Source organism: Lathamus discolor, chromosome 3, assembly GCF_037157495.1.
Source record: "Lathamus discolor isolate bLatDis1 chromosome 3, bLatDis1.hap1, whole genome shotgun sequence".
Taxonomy (NCBI): domain Eukaryota; kingdom Metazoa; phylum Chordata; class Aves; order Psittaciformes; family Psittacidae; genus Lathamus; species Lathamus discolor.
In genome coordinates this window covers 120,682,566-120,701,430 of record NC_088886.1, presented here as the reverse complement: position 1 = coordinate 120,701,430, position 18,865 = coordinate 120,682,566, and the positions used below count along the sequence as shown (strand labels likewise).

Below are 18,865 nucleotides of genomic sequence, written 5' to 3'. Positions count from 1 at the left end.
GATGTTTACTCAGAAAATATACAGCTAATTTTTTTTCTGCAGGCAAGCTGCATGGTAGAGCAGCTTATGAGTGGTCTTGGATATCTTAAAAGTTTGTTATTAGTACCATAATGAGAAACTAGTATAGGAAGATGATAGATGATTTATAAAAGTTAGTATTTTTCATCCAAACCTTTTCATCACAAAAGGCTGCAGATTATTCTAAAGTTAAATTGTTGATGCAGTGATTGTAATTCACAGAAATGGTGAAGTCCTGTTTACTGGAATAAAACAGAAATCAAGTAAGTGGAAATGTCTTTGTTCCGTACTTCACATACCTTTCCACTCAGCCTTCAGCCTATTTTCCTTTTGCTTAGCTCTCTTCAAGGTTACACTTCAAGTGTTCATCTTGTATCTCTACCTTTCTGTACTTTCTACCTCTGTATCACTGATAGTTTCTCTTGCTCGTCTTACTACTTCTGTGCCTTTTAAATTCTCTTTCACAAAAATTGACGTGAAAGAAAAAGTCAAAGAAACTCCTTCACTTGAGATTTTCTTTCTCTTGGGAGTGAGGTGTACCTGTGAGAAGTCCGTTACTGTTTTAGATTATCTGACTCTGTCACAGAACTGTTCATTCTTAACAACTATTTTAAGTGGAGCATGTGCCATACTATTACAACACAAAGAAGGTAAAGTCTAAATCCATATATTTTGCCTAAGAAAGGCACAGAGAAAATACATGCCTCTCTGCCCCTTTTTAAGGATTTGTTCCAAGACAGCCAGCAATCCAACAACCTCTCTACTTTTAATCTTTGAACACCACATAAATTTTAAAGTGTGATTCTGTTGGGAAAATTTTACCTTTTAAAAGTATATTTTAAATTCCTGAGCTTTTTGTTTTCCAACAATTCCAAATCAGATTTGCCCAGTCTAAATATAAAATCAAAATTAAAAAAAAATTCTTCCCAGTGCAACATCACATTCACAGCTGCAATGTCAAATTTAATATCCTGGCCCAAATTGAGGACTGCGTAACGCACTTAAATTGCAACTGTTCTCATTTTCTTTGTATCTTCTTAGGTAAAGACCTGATGACTCAGTCTTACTTAATTGTTCTGTGGATGATATGTCAGAAAAAAGCACTTTATTCTCCCATAGATTAATTTTTCTTGACTGTGACAGCTACAGATGACCCAAGACTTTCAGAAGAGATTGTGTAATGACACTGTCCCAAACAGACTTTGCTATGAGTCATTAATCTGTGTCAAGGCATACTGCGCCTGTCCTTAACTGGACTTTGCAACGTGTACCCATGTAGAAACTGAGAAACTCCTCAGCTGCCTGATTTTCAAATTGGGCACAGTAGGCGCTCTCTGAAAAGCAAGTTCATTGTAAAGTTTCTCAAAAGTTGAAGTATCCCAAATGTCTAGTTAGTTGCATATTCTGACCCCAGTCTTTGAGGGATGTGACCAAAAGAGAAACAAGTCTGGTAAAAACTTCAGTATTAATCACTTAGTTATAACATTCTCTTATTCTTCAGACAGACTGCTATGAAAGAGCTTGCACAGATGAAACTGTAGAGAGGACCAGCCACCAATTTTGTCAACTTCTGTCATATAGACCATGATGTGTTTGTTGGGTTGTTTGGGTTTTTTTAAGAGAACATCAGCATTTTCACTATTGGACTGTATTATCCTCTAGAAATTCCACAGGCCATAAAATTTTCCCTTTTCTTCCTGCTTAAAAAGGAACTATCGCTTGGCCATCTGCTAACTACATCACCAGGAAGGTGACCATGAACAGGAGCTTCTTCCGGTTTTTCATCCATTACTCCCTCCTGTTTTACTCGTGCTTGCCTTGTGTACGGTTGGGATAAACTAACAGCTTGGTGAGTGAGCCAAAAATATTCATTGCCAATCTCAATAAAAAAATACTAAAAATTACACAAAATTTTCAAGAAAAATGTCTTCCTGTCTCCCTGAATGTTTTAAACTATTAACTGCTGCGAATAGGAATCATTCAGAGGTGAGACTGAACAGGATCTTTGTGAGGCTGTACTTTCCAGATGTCATCAATGGATGTGATAGTGGGCATGTTTAAAAAATCATTATTTAACATTAGATGTTATTGCTGAAATGGCACTATACCTTGCAAAATATATCAGTCTGTTTGATGGGATGCAACATTCTGCTGCAGCCTCTAGCACAATGGCTACTGTAACAGGTCTGTGACTTTTTCATTTCACAGTGCACAGTCTCACTTCCAGTGATGATAACTGGGAATTTGCAGTTGCCTACTGAATGGTTCCTTGTATCTGCTACATCTCAAACAACAGATCAGGAGTAGCTGACTAACTGTAAAGAGAAGGGATATGATCAAGACAACAACTAAAAAAAAAAAGAATAAATGTACACAGAGGATGATATGGCTCCTGGCAGTATTGCTAATTCCAGAAATATAGATGGAAACTTTCATGGCACAAGTCATTTCATTAGGGATCAGGAAGTGATCTCTGTGCTGGAGCTGCCAGACAACAAAACAGGTTGAAAACAGAGCTTGTCCAGTAGATGAGCTGCAGAAAATAATGCAAAAACTGAAACTGATTGTGGAACTGGGTTCAGTCCCCTACAGCTGGCTTCAGCTTCTCATGTAACTGGGCATACAACTCAGAAGATGCAGTCATGGCATTACTGAGGTCCATAGTCCAATGCATTCAGTGGGATTCTTTCCATTTACTCCCAAGATCTATCCATGACACTTCGTTTTATGGTATACATAAGGAATGTTTAGCCCTAACAAAAAGATGCTGTACAAAGGACCATTGCAGAGGGAGCTATACTTAATCTATCATGCAGAATTTATGGAAATAAATTCTTTTAGACCTTCTCAGCATAGAAACACTGGGAAATTACTAAAGTCTGTATATTTATTTATCTAACTGTGCCTGCCCAACAAAGGGTGAAGCCCTTGCTGTTGCTGTTTTAACTGCATCTCTTGTCTTAATTCTTGTTACAAGAAAAACCAAGTATGTGCTAAAAGATACACTGAAACCTATTTTCAGTTGTGACCAAGTCTGATGCTGTCAGAAGTCCAGGCTGAACAGCTAAATAAATCATGTGGCTATAATAAAAGGGAGGAAGCTCTTTAGCCCAGCCTCATGGGGTCAAGATTAATTAAATTCAAAAGTCAAGACAGGATTGTTCAAAGCAGCTGTACCAAGAACCAGAGCTTGCTTACCTTCACAGATCAAAACAGAACAGGGAAAGGAAAAGCTGAACCTGCTAGAGATTTACAAGCACAAAATCTGAACATCTGAAGGAAGGGAGGATTTTCTTTTTTAGATGGTACCCCTCTTGGGACTGTTTTTAAACCTAATTGGTATTTAGAAAATTGATTATCTGAATGTCATAGGGGACAATGGCTCTGTCTGGATAACAGGGTGAATCTGCATAACAATTAGGTATTGGGAAGCAATGATTTGAGGTTCAAGTCATCAAATATGAGTTGCAATGGTAACAGATACATTTTTTTTTCTTATTTTCCTGCCTTTCCTTTTCATTTCCTAACCATGTACCAGGTGAAGGAACATTCAAGTCTTCACTGTAAAGGAGAAAAATGTTTCCACTCCTTGTGGTCGCATAGACAGAAAGCAAATTAAAAGAACCTATTACATTTCTGCAAGTATATTATTTCAAACCTTGTCTAATACTCCGTTACTACTTAAAGCCCCTAGTTTATACTACCCTTGGCTTTTTATTTACCCTTTTTCTTTAGTGTGTTGCTTTGAAAAAGAGTCTTATGACCACATCATGACTCAGGAAGCGTTTTTACAAGTTGATGTTTCTTTTCAGTAGTTATCTTATAACCTGTGCTGGCCACTGCGTCTGAAGGTCACACACATCCCTTCTAACACTCTTCTGTTTCAACCCTTCTTCTTGTTCCTGTTTTTTATTTCCTTGTTTGAGTCTCCCTCTGCATGACAATCAAATTAGAGCCATACAGTTCCTTGTGAGAAGGCAGACAAAGAGCAGAATGCAGTATTGCTCTGGTGAGCATGTTAGCCTGTGGGGCAGCGTAAGTTTTCTGCAACTCTAATTAAGACGTGGCCTGTCGTTACACCAGTACACAGCCTGGGCCAGCCTGGCATATTTTTGCTTTTATTATTATTGTTTTGATTACTCTGTCAGGGCGGCAGTTGGTGTGGACTGGCTCGGGTATGCTCCGCTGCCCTTCAACGGATGGAAACAACGCTCTTGCATGGCTTGTTTCTTCACCACTCTGAGATCAGTTTCCAGCCACAGCCTTACACAGTTTATTTTTTTATAATGCTCTGTGCACGGCCAGGAGCCTAGAAATGGAACACATGGGGCAGGTGTGAAAAGAGACCTCTGTCAGGTATTTCCAAAGCTGTCATCAACAAGAAAGTTTACCCTGCTGCCAAGCTGTGGATTAGTTCACTACCAGACTGATCACCCAATAAATCCTTGTGCACTGGTGTAATTTTACAGGTGTTAGTGGCCAAATGGTGTCTGGGCACAGACATCCCTTCCTAACACTGGCACTACCAATGAACACCCATCATGCTGTAGGGCTTGCTAGTGCTGGTGAACATGCGATGGGAGGACAGGCTCCAGCATTAAGTGGTCCCTGAAGGCTAACAGGTGCTCACCTTCCCAACAGCGCTTCGCTCATACTTGGGCCCCAAAACACGCTTGCTGCGCCAAGGCTGAGGTAGAACCATGTTAAGGGGGCGCAAAGGGTCCTGAGCATGGGATCTGTGTGCGGGACAGAGACGCAGTTAATCCCCCTCAGCTGCTAGGCGATCAAACGAAACCCAGGAGCTATGGAGGAGCGTCAGCACCCTGTGGGTCACGAGGCTGATCTCTCAGGTCATAGAGCACTCAGTAGCTTCTTCTGCATGCCAGTGAGAGGCCTCGGTCCCCTTCAACAGATGAAAGAAGGACGGGCGACCACCAGCAGAACAGAAGCGCCCGGGACCAGCGGGTGCGCGCAGGGCGGGAAGAGGCCGTGCGCGGACGCGGCCACCGCGGCCCAGGCGCAGCCCTGGGCACCGGGGTACCCGCAGAGCGCCCAGGGGCGCCGCCCGCGGGCACTGGCGAGCGAGGGCGGGACGGCTCTCCGGCTGTTACGCTTCATGCAGTCAGTCACATGAGCCGCCAGGGAGCCGCGCAGCCCCCGCCCTCCTTCCCCCACACCCCTTTGGCCGTGAATGGCACGGCCCGGATGCGCTTGTACGCAGGGAGGGTGCGGGCGAACCATTGAGCGGGGGCGGGGGAACCCGGCAGCCGCCAGCTGGGAACACCTCTTCGCCCGGGCGTTGCGGCGGCGGCGGTAGGGGGGAAGCGGACGTGACAGGCTGAGCGGCCGGGCGCAGGCTGCTGGAGGCGGAGGGCGATGGTCGTCCCCAGGGGACAGGAGTACCAGGCTCCCCAGGAGGTACCGTACCGGCCTTTCCCCCAGCCTCCTCTCCCCCCCCGCCGTTAGGCTGAGCAGCGTTGGCGAGGCGCGGCCGCCCGCTGCCTCTCCGGCCTCGGTGCACTGGCTTCCCCGGACTCCCTGCCTGCTCCTTCCCTTCTTCGCCTTCCCGCCGGCGGGGGCTGTGCCGGGAACCCGGGGGTCATGGCTATCGAGCGGGCTCGGCCCACCGCGCGGGCGGCCCGCGGCCCCGTGAGGGCGGTCCTGCGGGGCGTGGGGAGCCGGGCGCCTGTGCGCCCCGTGCCCGGGGGGGGCTCTGGGGCTGCGGGCAGCGCCTGTGTTGGTCACTTCTGGCGCACCATGGCGTTTCCTTGTCCCCTCTTCTTGCGAGGTTTTACATGTTTCCGAGGGAGGGAGGGAGAGAGAGGAGGAGGAGGCTGTCGAAAAGATTTGGGGGAAGAGGATGGTGGTGTGTGTCTGTGGCGGTCTGTGTGTGTGTGTGTGTGTGTGTGTGTGTGTGTGTGTATGCGCGCATCCCTGCAGCCTCGGAGGGGACCTGAAGCCCTGTTAGATGTCTCTCTTGCCTGGGTCTGAGGTGTTTGGGTGCTCTGTGCCTCTAGTAAATCGTATATATTCTTGGAGCTGTAGGGTTTCATCCTGTAACTTGGGGACAAAAGTGCTTTTACAGGCTTGCTGCACTGATAAGGCTCTGGAGCACTGAAACTGGCCAGGCTGCTCATCAAGAGTTTACTTTTTTTGTTACTGCTGCACTGTGCTTAAAATTGCATTACCCAAAAAGTGGAATTCCACATGAGCTTCTCCTCATGTTTTTATAAAAATGTTATAGAAGTGTTAAATTAAGGTGTATGATTTTGTGAACCCTGAAATTGAAACAAGTGTGCGAAAAAGTGAGTAACTCTTGTAACAATAGCAGCTGTCTAGCTGGAGGCAAGCAGTAGACCAAGATTTTGAACAGCATAAGCAGATTAAGGTATTTAACTGGGTGAAAAAAAGTGTTGTTAAATCAATGTAGAAATGCATTGCCTATTTCTTTAACATCTTTCAAATTAACAACCCAGTTGCTAATGGAAGTCAAGTTTTTCTGTGATGTATGGTTTGTGTTAAGATAAAGTTTGGAAAATATTAATGGAAAGAATGAAAGAGAAACAGTGAATTAGTGTTCTGTTGTTCATTTGTCAGGTTGAAACGAGAGAAGATGAGGAACAAAACATCAAGTTGACTGAAATTTTGGAACTGTTGGTGGCCGCTGGGTATTTTCGAGCCAGAATCAAAGGGTTATCACCCTTTGATAAGGTGAGACTAGTGCAATATTTCTTTTAGTTTTCTGAGTGTATGAGGATTAGACGTTTTTTGCTGGGTAGTTTAGCAGTTCTGGGTGACTTTAAAGAAGAAGATGCTTGCAACATAAGTGGCTTTCCTATCTAAATAGTTCTGCAAATGACCCAGTTTCAGACAGATGGGAACTCCTCAGTCTGAAAAACAATTTTGTGTAACAAGGCCTGTTTTGAAGGAGACAACTGGATGCAACTAGTTGCTGATGTGGCTTTTTGTGGGTGTCATGGCCTAAGGTATAGTCGTATATGGGGAGTTTTGCCCCTCTCTCAGTTCCAGTTATAATAGCTAGAAAGACTTGATAATTGGAGATAGAATGTAATTTTAAAAAGACATATTAGTAAGAAATGAGGAAATACTTGTCTTGAGAGGTCTGTTTAAGAATGGAACAGTTAGCCCAGTGAGATTATTTTTGGGCTGGTTTTACATATCTTTAGAATGTTATGTACGTTAACCTTTCATTGTCCTAGAAAGGAAGTAAGTATGTGATACTTACAGTGAGCAAAGTTCAGGTCGAAAAGAGACTTCTGAATCATTTGAGTGCTGACTCTGTGAGAAATTCCTGAACCAAGGTTTGAAAACGCAGAACTACAGCAGCCCTGAAATAGACTCTCCTGCTTGCTGCTATTTCTTTGATCATTGCACAGCTGTACTTTTCAATGCAATTTTAGTTTCTTCAAACTGCTTGGCATTACTGACCTTAGCTGTTCAGGAGGCTGTGCATAGACACAAAGTAGTTCCAACGAGACCGCCTTAGGATGTAATATTATTGCATTTATGTGTAGAAATGGATGCATCAGGTGTATACTTGCCTAAATACAATTGCAAAGTTACCTTTTCATGACAATGCACAACCTATACAATAATGAGAACTGCTGTTGAAAATAATCTAGATGCTAGTGTAAAAGGGATACTGGTTAACTGCTGCAGAGGGTGATGAGAAGGGTAATGTGTTACAAAACCTTGTATAAAACACCCTAAGTTGCTGTGTGATGTTGGTAACTTATTCCACATTTTAATCCCTATTTCTATGATTGCCTTTGCATACATTTAGGTTAACTTGCATATGTTTATGCAGGCTGTCTTTAAATATTTATGTAATTTATGAAAGTTGATGAAATGGCTTGGGAGTTTAAATATGCCTAAGTAGCTGTAGGAATAGTGCCTGAAATAGAAATTTCTGCAGAGCTGGTGGTTTTCATTGCTGTGTTGATACTGTGCCTAGCGTTTGGTGTTGCTTATGTTACCAAGCAAAGAATAATAGTAGCAATGGTTATATATAAAAATTAAATATATGAATACAGAAATTATGATCCTTGATAGGATTTTTATACAGTCACTTTTTAAAGATCATGTAATTTAAGATACTGCTGTGTTTTACCTATTGGTTTGGATTTTTTAATGACAACTGTGTCAAAACTAGCATAAAGGTAAGAGAGGAATTTAGAATCACTAACTGCTGTTTTTTCTATATATGTTACTTCTTGTATATGTGTATTATATGTAGCAATTGTCTGCTTTCTGTATGTATTTTAGTCTCCATGTAAGAATCCTGAGGATGGAGAAAGTACTAAGCTGTAGTTTCTATAATAAATAAAGCCTTTAAGATGTACTTGATTTTTACCTCTTCAAATTAAAATGGAACTATTCTGTTTGTCCTTTGGTAGGTGGTAGGTGGAATGACGTGGTGCATCACTACTTGCAGCTTTGATATTGATGTTGATTTACTGTTTCAGGAAAACTCTACTATTGGTCAAAAAATGTAAGTTGGTTAAATGGTAGGTGTGGTCGGTTTGTTTTTTTTTTTTCTTCTTGGAAAAGAAGTGGGTGGTATTGGGGGGAAAGTTAGCTGATACTTGCTTGTTTATAAAAAAAGATTTTCAGTCCAAGTTTCCTGTTTTTTCAAGACCACCTCTTTGTAAAACACTGCGCTTGTTTCTTCATTTCTCAGGCTGTAGTTCCACAAACTCTAGAACCAGAAAGAAGCTTATTCCAAAAAAAGACAGTGCTGTTTCCCTCTGTGCTGCATGTTCTTATATCCCTACTAAGCAGTGAAAGTATTTGTGGGGCTGTACTTAGAACTGGATTGGGAACTGATCCAGATTAAAACCTACTAAAAAACCCCACTATATAGTTTTAACATGAATCAGTTCGTGGATCCAGTTCTTTATGCAGCTGTATAGATGCTTGTGCTGGCACAACAGGATGATGCCGAAGCCAAAACAAAGGGTAGAGGGAGGCCATGCTCCTGGAAACTGGAGTACAACATTAAAAGATCTTCCTTGAGGTCTCTGTCTGCAGTTCTGCCGTGTAAATAGCTTCTGATTTTCGTTTATGGCTTTGAGTTGTAGTTGTAGGCATCAGCAAACAATTTCAAGCATGACGCTGTTTCTGAAAATGTTACTGAGGAGGAGTTCCTTCCTCATGGTGACCCAATGAGACCATCTTGGACTGATTCATTTCTTATGCATGGAATTTGCTCATAAGATAGCTAATTCCTGTATTAGGGAGGTTGTAAATGTTGTTTATGATGAGAAAGGAAATACATTCTAAACTACATTATTGGCTTATGCATTTCTGTGACAAAAGAGCCATAATTAAAATTTGCAGGAAATAAGATTAGCCTGTCAAGTTACAGTTACATGAAGAGAACTGTTTGCTCAATGTAGTTAAAGAATGTCCTTCTGTGCCTTTTTCTTTAAAGTCATTTAGCATTGGCAAGACTGTAGCACATTATAAATAAAGATTTCTAATAAGACACTTAAATCATCATAGATGACTAAATACATAAAGCATTAAGTGCACAGAATTAAGTACAGACTAGGATTGAAGGTGGTTTTTATAATTGCCAAGTTTTTGTAATTGCCATCTTTGTTACCCTTAAGAACAGCAAGGTAGGAAATAGTTAAGTTGTTCTCAAAATGTTCTATTATTTTTCCAGCTAACTGGATGCAAAACTAGCAAAACAAAAATCAGGCTTCTTTCCCAAAACAGCAACAATGATTTATTTGTAAATCTAAAGTGTTCTGAGTGGAAGTTTAGGCCGTTTTGATGTCCTTAAAATGTTTATATTGGTAGTGGCTCAGTGCTTCTGTGATGTTCTCAAGATAAGGAAAAGTTAGGTTGTGTTTTCCCAGTAGTATTCTGAATACATTTTGATGGTGTCCTATTATTTAGTTGCTGGGTTGGAAATAAACATGGAAACATACATTAGGAGAGGATCTTGCATCTATTGCCTTGTAAGAATTATATCAAGGTTTTTACTTCTCTTTAGAAGTATAATTTTTCAGGCTCTGTTCCTAGACTTTGGTCCCTGCCTCATGTCTTGCTTGCCTTTGTTCTTACAGAGTATTAGTTGTACGTTGGGCAGTATTGACTGTCGCTGAACTTAGTACTGGGCAAGTTAATTTTTTTCTTTCATGGAAAAGTAGTTTTAGTTTTTCCAATAAAGTGCTCATCCTCTGTGCTGACACCTGCTTTACAAATGTGTTTGGCAATATTGGCAGCAAAGAAACAGAGAAATAGCTTGACCTATAAGGGATTCAGTGAAAGCAGTCTGATGGTTTTGTAAATGAATCCCTTGTGTTAGGGTAATCCAGCTCTTGAGCTGGTAAAGCAAGATGATTGCCAGCAAATTCAGTTTTACTCACTTCAAAACTGTGAAGCATGCTGTGTATTTAGCTTTTAGGTGCAATATATATTTAACCTCAAAATTTCCGTAGTAACATCAAGGTATATTTGGGGAGTTATGCTAGACAAATTTTTAAGTCCTTTGTTTGATTCTGGACTTTCTTCGAGTGCATATCATTTACTTAGTAGAACTGTTCTTAAAGCTAGTGTCTCTTCATGTATGCATATATTATAATATACAAAGGTGTTTGTAGATATATCTAACATGGGTATTTTATCTCACCAGACATGCAGATCTTAAAATTTTGTGTGCAGTACTATAAATGAAATCACTAGGGGTTTAATCACCTCTTCAGAGACTAACTGTATATATAGTAGAATTAAAATCTATTTTGTAAATGGAAGTTTGATTGCTTTTCACAGCTGTATACAGTGGAAGCCACTAAAGGGAACCTTCTAACTGTATTTGCAAAAATTATTTGCAACTTGCAAAACAAAGTTGTAGCATATATACATGTGTGTGTTTGTTGTTTTATTGTAGTGCCTTAACTGAAAAAATTGTATCAGTATTGCCAAAAATGAAGTGTCCTCATCGTTTGGAACCACATCAAATCCAGGGACTGGATTTCATTCATATATTTCCTGTTGTACAGGTAATAGTTTTGTGGTGTTTCAATACCTTGCTGAAAAAAAGATAAAAAAACTTTGCATAAAGAGCTTAACAAAGATATGTAGTATTACTCAGCTCTTTATTTAACTTTGGAATGAATAATTACAGAGAAGTAGTTTAAATGAATGTTTTTAAAGAATTGAGTGACATTACATATGATAGAATTCTTATGTGTTGTTTGATCCACGTTTAAGAAAAACACACGCCAAACTTTACATTTTTTGAAGTGGAGTCAGATTCTGCATTTATGGAATGTCTGCCTAAAAAAACTAAAATTTAAGCTTGTTTCAGAATCTGATAATCCATTTTGCCACACTAGAAAACAGAACAAATATCTTGCAGTCTATAGAGTAAGTTATGAAGATAGTCATTTGTATCACTCTAAAACTGTATGGGTGGAAAAGTAAATTGCTCTGACCTCACTTGAAGTACTGTGTACAGTTCTGGTGTCCTCAACATACATGGAGCTGTTCGAGCAAGCTTCCAGAGAAGGGCCATGAGGATAGTGGTAATGGGATACCGCATGAGTGGTGCCCCTCAGGGATCGGTGTTGGGACCAGTCTTGTTGAACATCTTTGTCACTGACATGGACAGTGGGATTGAGTGCGCCCTCAGCAAGTTTGCAGATGACACCAAGCTGTGTGGTTTGGTTGATACGCTGGAGGGAAGGAAAGCCATCCAGAGGGACCTTGACACACTTGTGGGCTGATGCCAGCCTTATGAAGTTTAACCATGCCAAGTGCAAGGCCCTTCACCTGGGTCAGAGCAATCCCAGGCACAGCTATGGGTTGTGCAGAGAAGAGATTCAGAGCAGCCCTGCGGAGAAGGACTTGGGGCTGTTGGCCAATGAGAAACTGAACATGAGCCAGCTTCAGTGTGCACTCGCAGCCCAGAAAGCCAAGTGTATCCTGGGCCGCATCAAAAGGAGCGTGACCAGCAGGTCGAAGGAGATGATCCTGCCCCTCTACTCCGCTCTCACGAGACCTCACTTGGAGTATTGTGTGCAGTTCTGGTATCCTCAACATAAAAAGGACATGGAACTGTTGGAACAAGTCCAGAGGAGGGCCACGAGGATGATCAGGGGACTGGAGCACCTCCCGTATGAATACGGGCTGAGAAAGTTGGAGCTGTTCAGCCTGGAGAAGAGAAGGCTGCATGGAGACCTTATAGCAGCCCTCCAGTATTTGTAGGGAGCCTACAAGAATGCTGGAGGGGGACCCCTCATTAGGGACTGTAGTGATAGGACAAGGGGTAATGGGTTCAAACTTAAACAGGGGAAGTTTAGGTTACTGTAAGGGTAGTGAAACACTGGAACAGTGCCAGTGACCCGAATTCAGTAAGGAAGTGGTGAATGCTCCATCCCTGGCAGTGTTCAAGGCCAGGCTGGACAGAGTCTTGGGTGATAAGGTTTAGTGTGTGGTGTCCCTGCCCATGGCAAGGGGGTTGTGGAATGAGATGGTCTTAAGGTTCTTTCTAGCCCTAACTGTTGTATAATTCTATGATGTGATCCTGTTACAGTGTATCAGTTGAGCACCCAGAGCTGACCATATGCATGCTCATAGTTCTCCATTTTATTAAGGTTTAAGCTAACATGGGATGTGTTCCAGTTACATGTGGTATCTTGAGAATCCTTGGTACTTCATTATCATGTTTTTGTTTTACTTTCATCGGCACACAGAGTTTAACTTTGATAAATACGGAAAATTAAGACTGTTAAGCAAGCTTGTTTTTCATCAAATATCTCCTTACCTCCTGCCTAATTTCCTTACCTCCTGCCTATGAAAGGATTTTGCTGAAGTTTAATATAAATTCCCATTCATAAGAAGTGGGAAAATTTCCTGTTGTCTATTTCTTGTAGCCTTCTAGTTAGGGGGCTTTGGAGGAAACCCACATTCACTGCACTCCCCACATAGAGTTGCGTGGTATGTGCTACTGTTACGCAGCTTTCAAGCTGTGCTGATGCTGCCTAAGGAGGAAAGTTTGTATCTTGTTAATGTGAGTTTTTAGTTCTAAATTTGTAATTTCCAACCAAAAAACAAAAGACAAAAACAAAACAAAGAAAAAAAACCAAAAACAAAACAAAAAAAAAACAACAAAAAAATAAAATACAGCCCATGCTAATTTCTTGCCCTGGTCACTTGATGGTAATGAATGGTTATATTTATCAAATACAAGATTTCTTTCACAGGAAGAATAATTCTTCTGCTAAAGTGAGAACGTGAAATATTTTCTGACCTGCCTGATCAAAAATCCTGATTTGGCATATTTACTTCTGGAAAGGCAAAACATTAATTCTGAACAGGGAAGAAATCAGCTTCTGGATTTCTCAAAGAACACTGACTCTCAGTATCTGGCCAGTAAATGGTATATCTAACCCAAACTTGGTGAAGAATTCTTGATGAGCTTAGTTTTTTTGTATGTAGAGGATTGTTTTTAGAAACTGTGGCTTTCTGATGGGCCCCTGTGAAGTTCTGCCTGCTTCAGATACTGTTAGTTCCTTATTCATCCCAACCCAGGGAGGCTTTCAAGAAAACTTGTTGGCATCACTAGTATGCTGTGTTCTGAAAAAGACCATAGAAGAGCTATGATAGACTGACCACACTATGGCATGTAGGATTTATGTATTTGATAATGGCATTTTACTCAATTCCCTGTTTAAATTCAAAATTTCACTTACTATCTGTAAATTTCAAATCAGTCCCCAAATAATACAGAATCTCTTTCATCTACCTGGCACTGTGTCCCAAAAGCTCTTGCACTGTGCAAGCTAGACTGGTGAACGTAATGGGAGGAATTTAGATGAATCCTTCCCTACAGGAAAAAATTCGTTTGAGCTGGCTCACTGCCATAGACTGTAGCAGAACTTAAAAAAAGAAAAAGTATATACGTATATATACACACACTAAAAAAAGATTTCAGCAGCCAAAACTGGTGCTGTTCTTACTAGTAAATTCTGCTTATATTCTCGGAGAAAAGTATGTACACAAACTTGTGTTGAGATATGCTTTGTTAATTAGTAATCTGCATTTTCTCTCGTCATCATCTTCCCCTCACTTTCCAGGGGTTCATGGTTATAGCAGAGAAGACAGTTGCTGGTTCAAACTTGGATCCCGAGGTTGATCTGATCTCTTATGTGACCTCCTGCATGGGCTGTCAACAGCCCACAAGATTTATCTTCTCCAGCATTATTTAAAAAGTACTTCAGTCTTTTGTGGCTTTTTGTGTGGTCGTATAAATGTCAGAAGAAGTGTTTTTTTCTTATATGGACGTGGTTATTCTTGAACATTTCATAGGCTTGAAGATGCATATTTTCATGGTGGAGCTGTCGTTTTTGAAAACAGTAAATGATCTGTAATAGGAAAAAAGAATCATAGAAATGCACTTAACCTAGCTATGTTGGCTTCTACCTATTATACAGCCAAGATTAGTGAAATGAGATCATGTTCCAGATGGTGTCTTATGTCAGAGTATAATACTATAGCTAATATAACTACTTAGTGTGATGAAATGTACTTTTTAAAAACATACTTTTAGCTTAAGTAGTAGATGTCTTCTGCTAGAATGTAAGTTTTATGCAACTCAGATTTTTGGGAAGGCACTTCAGGATTGTTTTTTTCTGAGGGTGTATCTTGTAGGTTTTTTCCTTTCTTAAAGAGGCAGGCTAAAAGAATAATATTTAAAGTGGCCCACATCCATTTTTATTCCACAAACACTCTTCATTTTTCTTTTTTGGAATGAATTTATTGAAGATACAAGTACTTGGATTACAGTAATTCGTTTGGCAAAATTCCAGTGAATTTTGGTTATGCTTGAGAAGATTTCATATGTTTTTGTTTATAAATGAATTTGTCAACTAAGAATTCCTAATAGTTGAAATTCACAATAGAATTTTCTTTCCATACTTACTAGAACAAAAATAATTAGAATGCAAGAGCAAGTCAGTATATGAGAAGTTACAGTGCAAGCTAAAAAAGGGGAAATCATGCAACAAAATTAGTAATTTTGCAATACACTATTTACAAATAACATTTAGAAAAGTGTCTTCTGGGGGTGATACCAAACTTTGCTCAAATGAGTTTATAAGGGAAGGCAGTTTGTTCTTCTTTGGGCTATTGCATCCCATTGTGTGAACAGTATGGCTCATTGAGGTTTGTATGGTTTGCTATTGTTCAGCAAGATGAAGGGTATTTAGAGTTTTAAATATAAAACTGGTTATAGGAAAAAACCATGGTTTCTTAGCTTATGCTTTATCTGATTGCTTTACTGAGCTTTTTAGTACATAGAAGAAGAGCAAATATGAAGTTTATGAAATAGGTAATACTGAAGCACTTTGTTAGAAGTAGATCTCTAGATTACCTTGTTTGCAAATAAATGTTCTTGTTTGTGTGGTTAAAATGCGCCTTTAGCTTTTATCATACAAAAAGTTAAAACTGATTATGCAGTATTTTGATGTTTACTGCTGTTGCTTCCCTCCCTTTCAATTGATACAAACTTTCTTTTTATCTAGTGGCTGGTAAAACGTGCAATAGAAACAAGGGAAGAAATGGGAGATTATATCCGTTCCTACTCAATATCACAGTTTCAAAAAACTCATAGACTACCCGAGGTAAGATTAAGCCAGTTCTTGTTTCTGTTATGTCAGATGCTTAGGTGTGCAGTACCAGCTTCACAGCTCTGAAATCAGCCCAATATACCACATCTGCCTTTGCTATTGTTTTCATAATCAGTCCTAGAGGAATCCATGTACAAATTCAAAATGTTATGAGAGCGCATAGATACTTGTTAACTTTTGCTTTATAGTTGCCTTGGTTTTTCTGCAATATTTGCTACTTTTCTGTCCGTCTGACATGCCAGGTAGGTTGCTTCTGGAGTGGGTATAGACCTCTGTGCAGTATATACAGCTTGTGTGACTAGAGCTGTGTTGCCTGAAATGTGTTTGAAAACACCTGGCATGCTGTGAAGAAGCTGATCAAGCTAAATGAGAGTTGATGTGTTGTCAGTTTTCTCCAACTTGGGTTTTGTTTTAGAGTGTTCAAAGTCAGCTCCTTTCTCCCTGTATCCAAACCCTAAAATTTGTTCTTAAAAACTAGATTCCTAAAAATCTTCATTCAAAAACTGAATTTGGGGAAAGACAGGGACAGGTTTGGGTTAAAAGGAAATACATTTGTCTTCTGTAAATAAATTTGCCAGAGGAGTGATAGGTAGAGTTTTATCTAAAAGTGTAGTGGTAAGAGTAATTTTACACCATGTGTAATACCTTAATAACATTCCTTCTAATAGTCAGATGCTACCTGTTTTGAAATTGCATGCTTAGAACAGTGTTGTGATCCTCTCTTCTTACTATTCTGCAATAATTATAGTTTCCTTGGTGTAGGAGAAGGGCTAGAATGAGCTTGGATTTGTGCATTTAGTGCAGTCACCGGTTCTGTTCGTGCATATCCCAAGGCAATTCCATATTTAAAACCTAGGACCCAAGTTTTGTTTATAGTTCAGTAACAGCATTAAGGGTAGATGTACAAAATATTAGGAAAGACAGCTGGATTTTATTAGCTTTGGGTGGTTTAGATAATATTATTTAGGTTTTTTATTGTTTTTAATGCTTAGAAACTGAAATAACAGTAGGGGAAATTTTTCTTTTCCATATTAAGTCCAGCCTAAGTTCATTTCTTCACAATGTAGAAATTATTTGAGACCCTGGTAGTGGGCTGGCATTACATTTGTGTTAGGTACTTTATAAGCAGAGAGCAGAAAGACACTATTTCTGGATACAGTTTTAAACATCTACCACCCATCTGATGAGAGAAGTAAATAAATTTCTGTGTTAGAGGAAATCGCTAACATTTCACCAGATAATTCGGTTAGAAGCTATTTGGCAATTTAGTTTGCTAAACTCATTACAGTATCTGAGGTTTAATCTCCATTCCTGGTACTTTTAATCACCTCCATTAATATCTTGCAGGATGATGAATTTATGCAAAGAAAAGAGAAGGCTATCAAAGCTGTCACTGATATATTTGTAAGTATTTTAGATTTTTATGGTTGAGAAACTACTGGGTTTAGTGGGTGGTGGTAAATTCTTTTTAATGCAGCCAGTCCTGGGTTTTCTCATGAGGAGGTCCTGCTTAAGTTACATGTCAAGCTTCATATTTAAACCAGGTCTCAAATACCAGCTATATCAGAAAACCTTTTAGGTGTGCACTGTATGAATATATAATCCGTATCAACAGTCTGCAGGGAGAATGTGGAGTTCCATGCTATCAAACAAAAATCACAAGGTGGCTTATAAGCTGTTAAACCCTCAGCAGACTGTTCTGAAGCTATCAGCAGTTGGACTGTTTGTCTTTAACAAAATAGCAGTGATCTCAATTAAAATGTCTGCATTTCAGCACTTGTCATTTTTACTCCTTGTAATTAGCAGTGGAAATACCCTACTTTGAAAATATTTTCTTCAAGTAGCACATGTTGGTTGGGAAATGTGGTATCACCTCTTGTGATTCCCTAATACGTGGGAAATGTTCTACCTCTTCAGATGCATTTCTTCTAAATCTTGAGTAAACATTTTTTGGAAGCTTGTTCATGAACACTGCAAGGAGTAACATTTAAAATACATAGACTGTATCTCTGAGTTCAGATGTGTAGCTAGCACTTGATAAATTCTCAGGCCATCATTTCAGAGGGTATGAGAAATCTTGGTGTGTTTTGGATGGGATACTTCCAAGGCTGTTCAGTAGATAGGGAACCACACTTTTCTGAGAAAATCAATGCTACCTGAGCCAGCAGTGTGCATTTGTGCACGAGAAAGTCAATGGTACCCTGGGCTGCATTAGGAAGAGTGTTGCCAATAGGTCAAGTGAGGTAATCCTCCCTCTCTACTCAGCCCTGGTGAGGCCTCATCTGGAGTACTGCATCTAGTTCTGGGCTCCCCAGTACAGCAGAGATAAGGAGCTCCTGGAGCAACATTGAAGAGCTACTAGAATAATTAAGGATCTTGGTCATCTTTCATATGAGGAAAGGCTGAGGGAGTTGGGCCTGTTCAGCCCAGAGAAGAGAAGGCTCAGGGTGTACACATACTTCCACACTTACAGTGTGTGTAAGTATCCTAAGGGAAGGTGTCAAGAGGATGAGGCCAGACTCTTCTTGGTGGTGCCAGACAACAGGACAAGAGGCAGTGAGCATAAAATGAAATGTGAGGTTCCACTTGAACTGTGAGGGTGATTGAGTGTTGGAATAGGTTGCCCAGAAAAATTGTGGGGCCTCCTTCCCTGGAGATACACAAGAGCTGTCTGCACACGATCCTGAACAATGTGCTCTAGGTGACCTGGCTTGAGCAGGGAGGTTGGACTAGATGATCTTCTGTGGTCCTTTCCAACTTCAGCCATTCTGTGGTTCTGTAACTTCAGGTATAGCTCTAGCTAGACACCCTGAACTCTTCATCCATGGCATAGATCTTAAGTGACAATGTAAGAAGCTGTATGATAGCTTACATAACGGACCAGACAAGTCATCTAACTCTTCTGCCATGATTTTGAGGTAGCTGGTTTTCCGTATTAGTGACGTGAGTGCTGTTGAGCCTAATATGTGGTTGAATTACAGTGTATGTTTATAGAAAAACACATTGCTATGAAAGTCTCCAGGTGATGACCAATGCAAATCCTTTGTTAATCTATTTGTGTAATTACTCTTGCTTTTTGAATTTTCAGTTACGGTCTCTGAGTGTTGTTCCCCATGGTTTGGTTGGGTTTTTTAATTATTAGCAAATATATAGTGAATCTTCTGCTCCAGCCAGCAATACTTGTC

General features: G+C 40.2%; 1 protein-coding gene across 1 annotated transcript in view; it reads left to right on the top strand.

Moving 5' to 3' along the window:
• The first annotated feature begins 5,256 nt into the window (after positions 1-5,256).
• Positions 5,257-18,865, top strand: part of CCDC93 (coiled-coil domain containing 93) — a 50,526-nt gene continuing 36,917 nt past the window's right edge. Inside the window, exons 1-6 of the mRNA XM_065671343.1 lie at positions 5,257-5,436; positions 6,616-6,729; positions 8,436-8,530; positions 10,940-11,051; positions 15,576-15,674; positions 17,028-17,084. Of these exons, the coding sequence (XP_065527415.1) occupies positions 5,395-5,436; positions 6,616-6,729; positions 8,436-8,530; positions 10,940-11,051; positions 15,576-15,674; positions 17,028-17,084 (519 nt within the window). The 5' untranslated portion in view covers positions 5,257-5,394. The remainder of the gene's footprint in view (positions 5,437-6,615; positions 6,730-8,435; positions 8,531-10,939; positions 11,052-15,575; positions 15,675-17,027; positions 17,085-18,865) is intronic.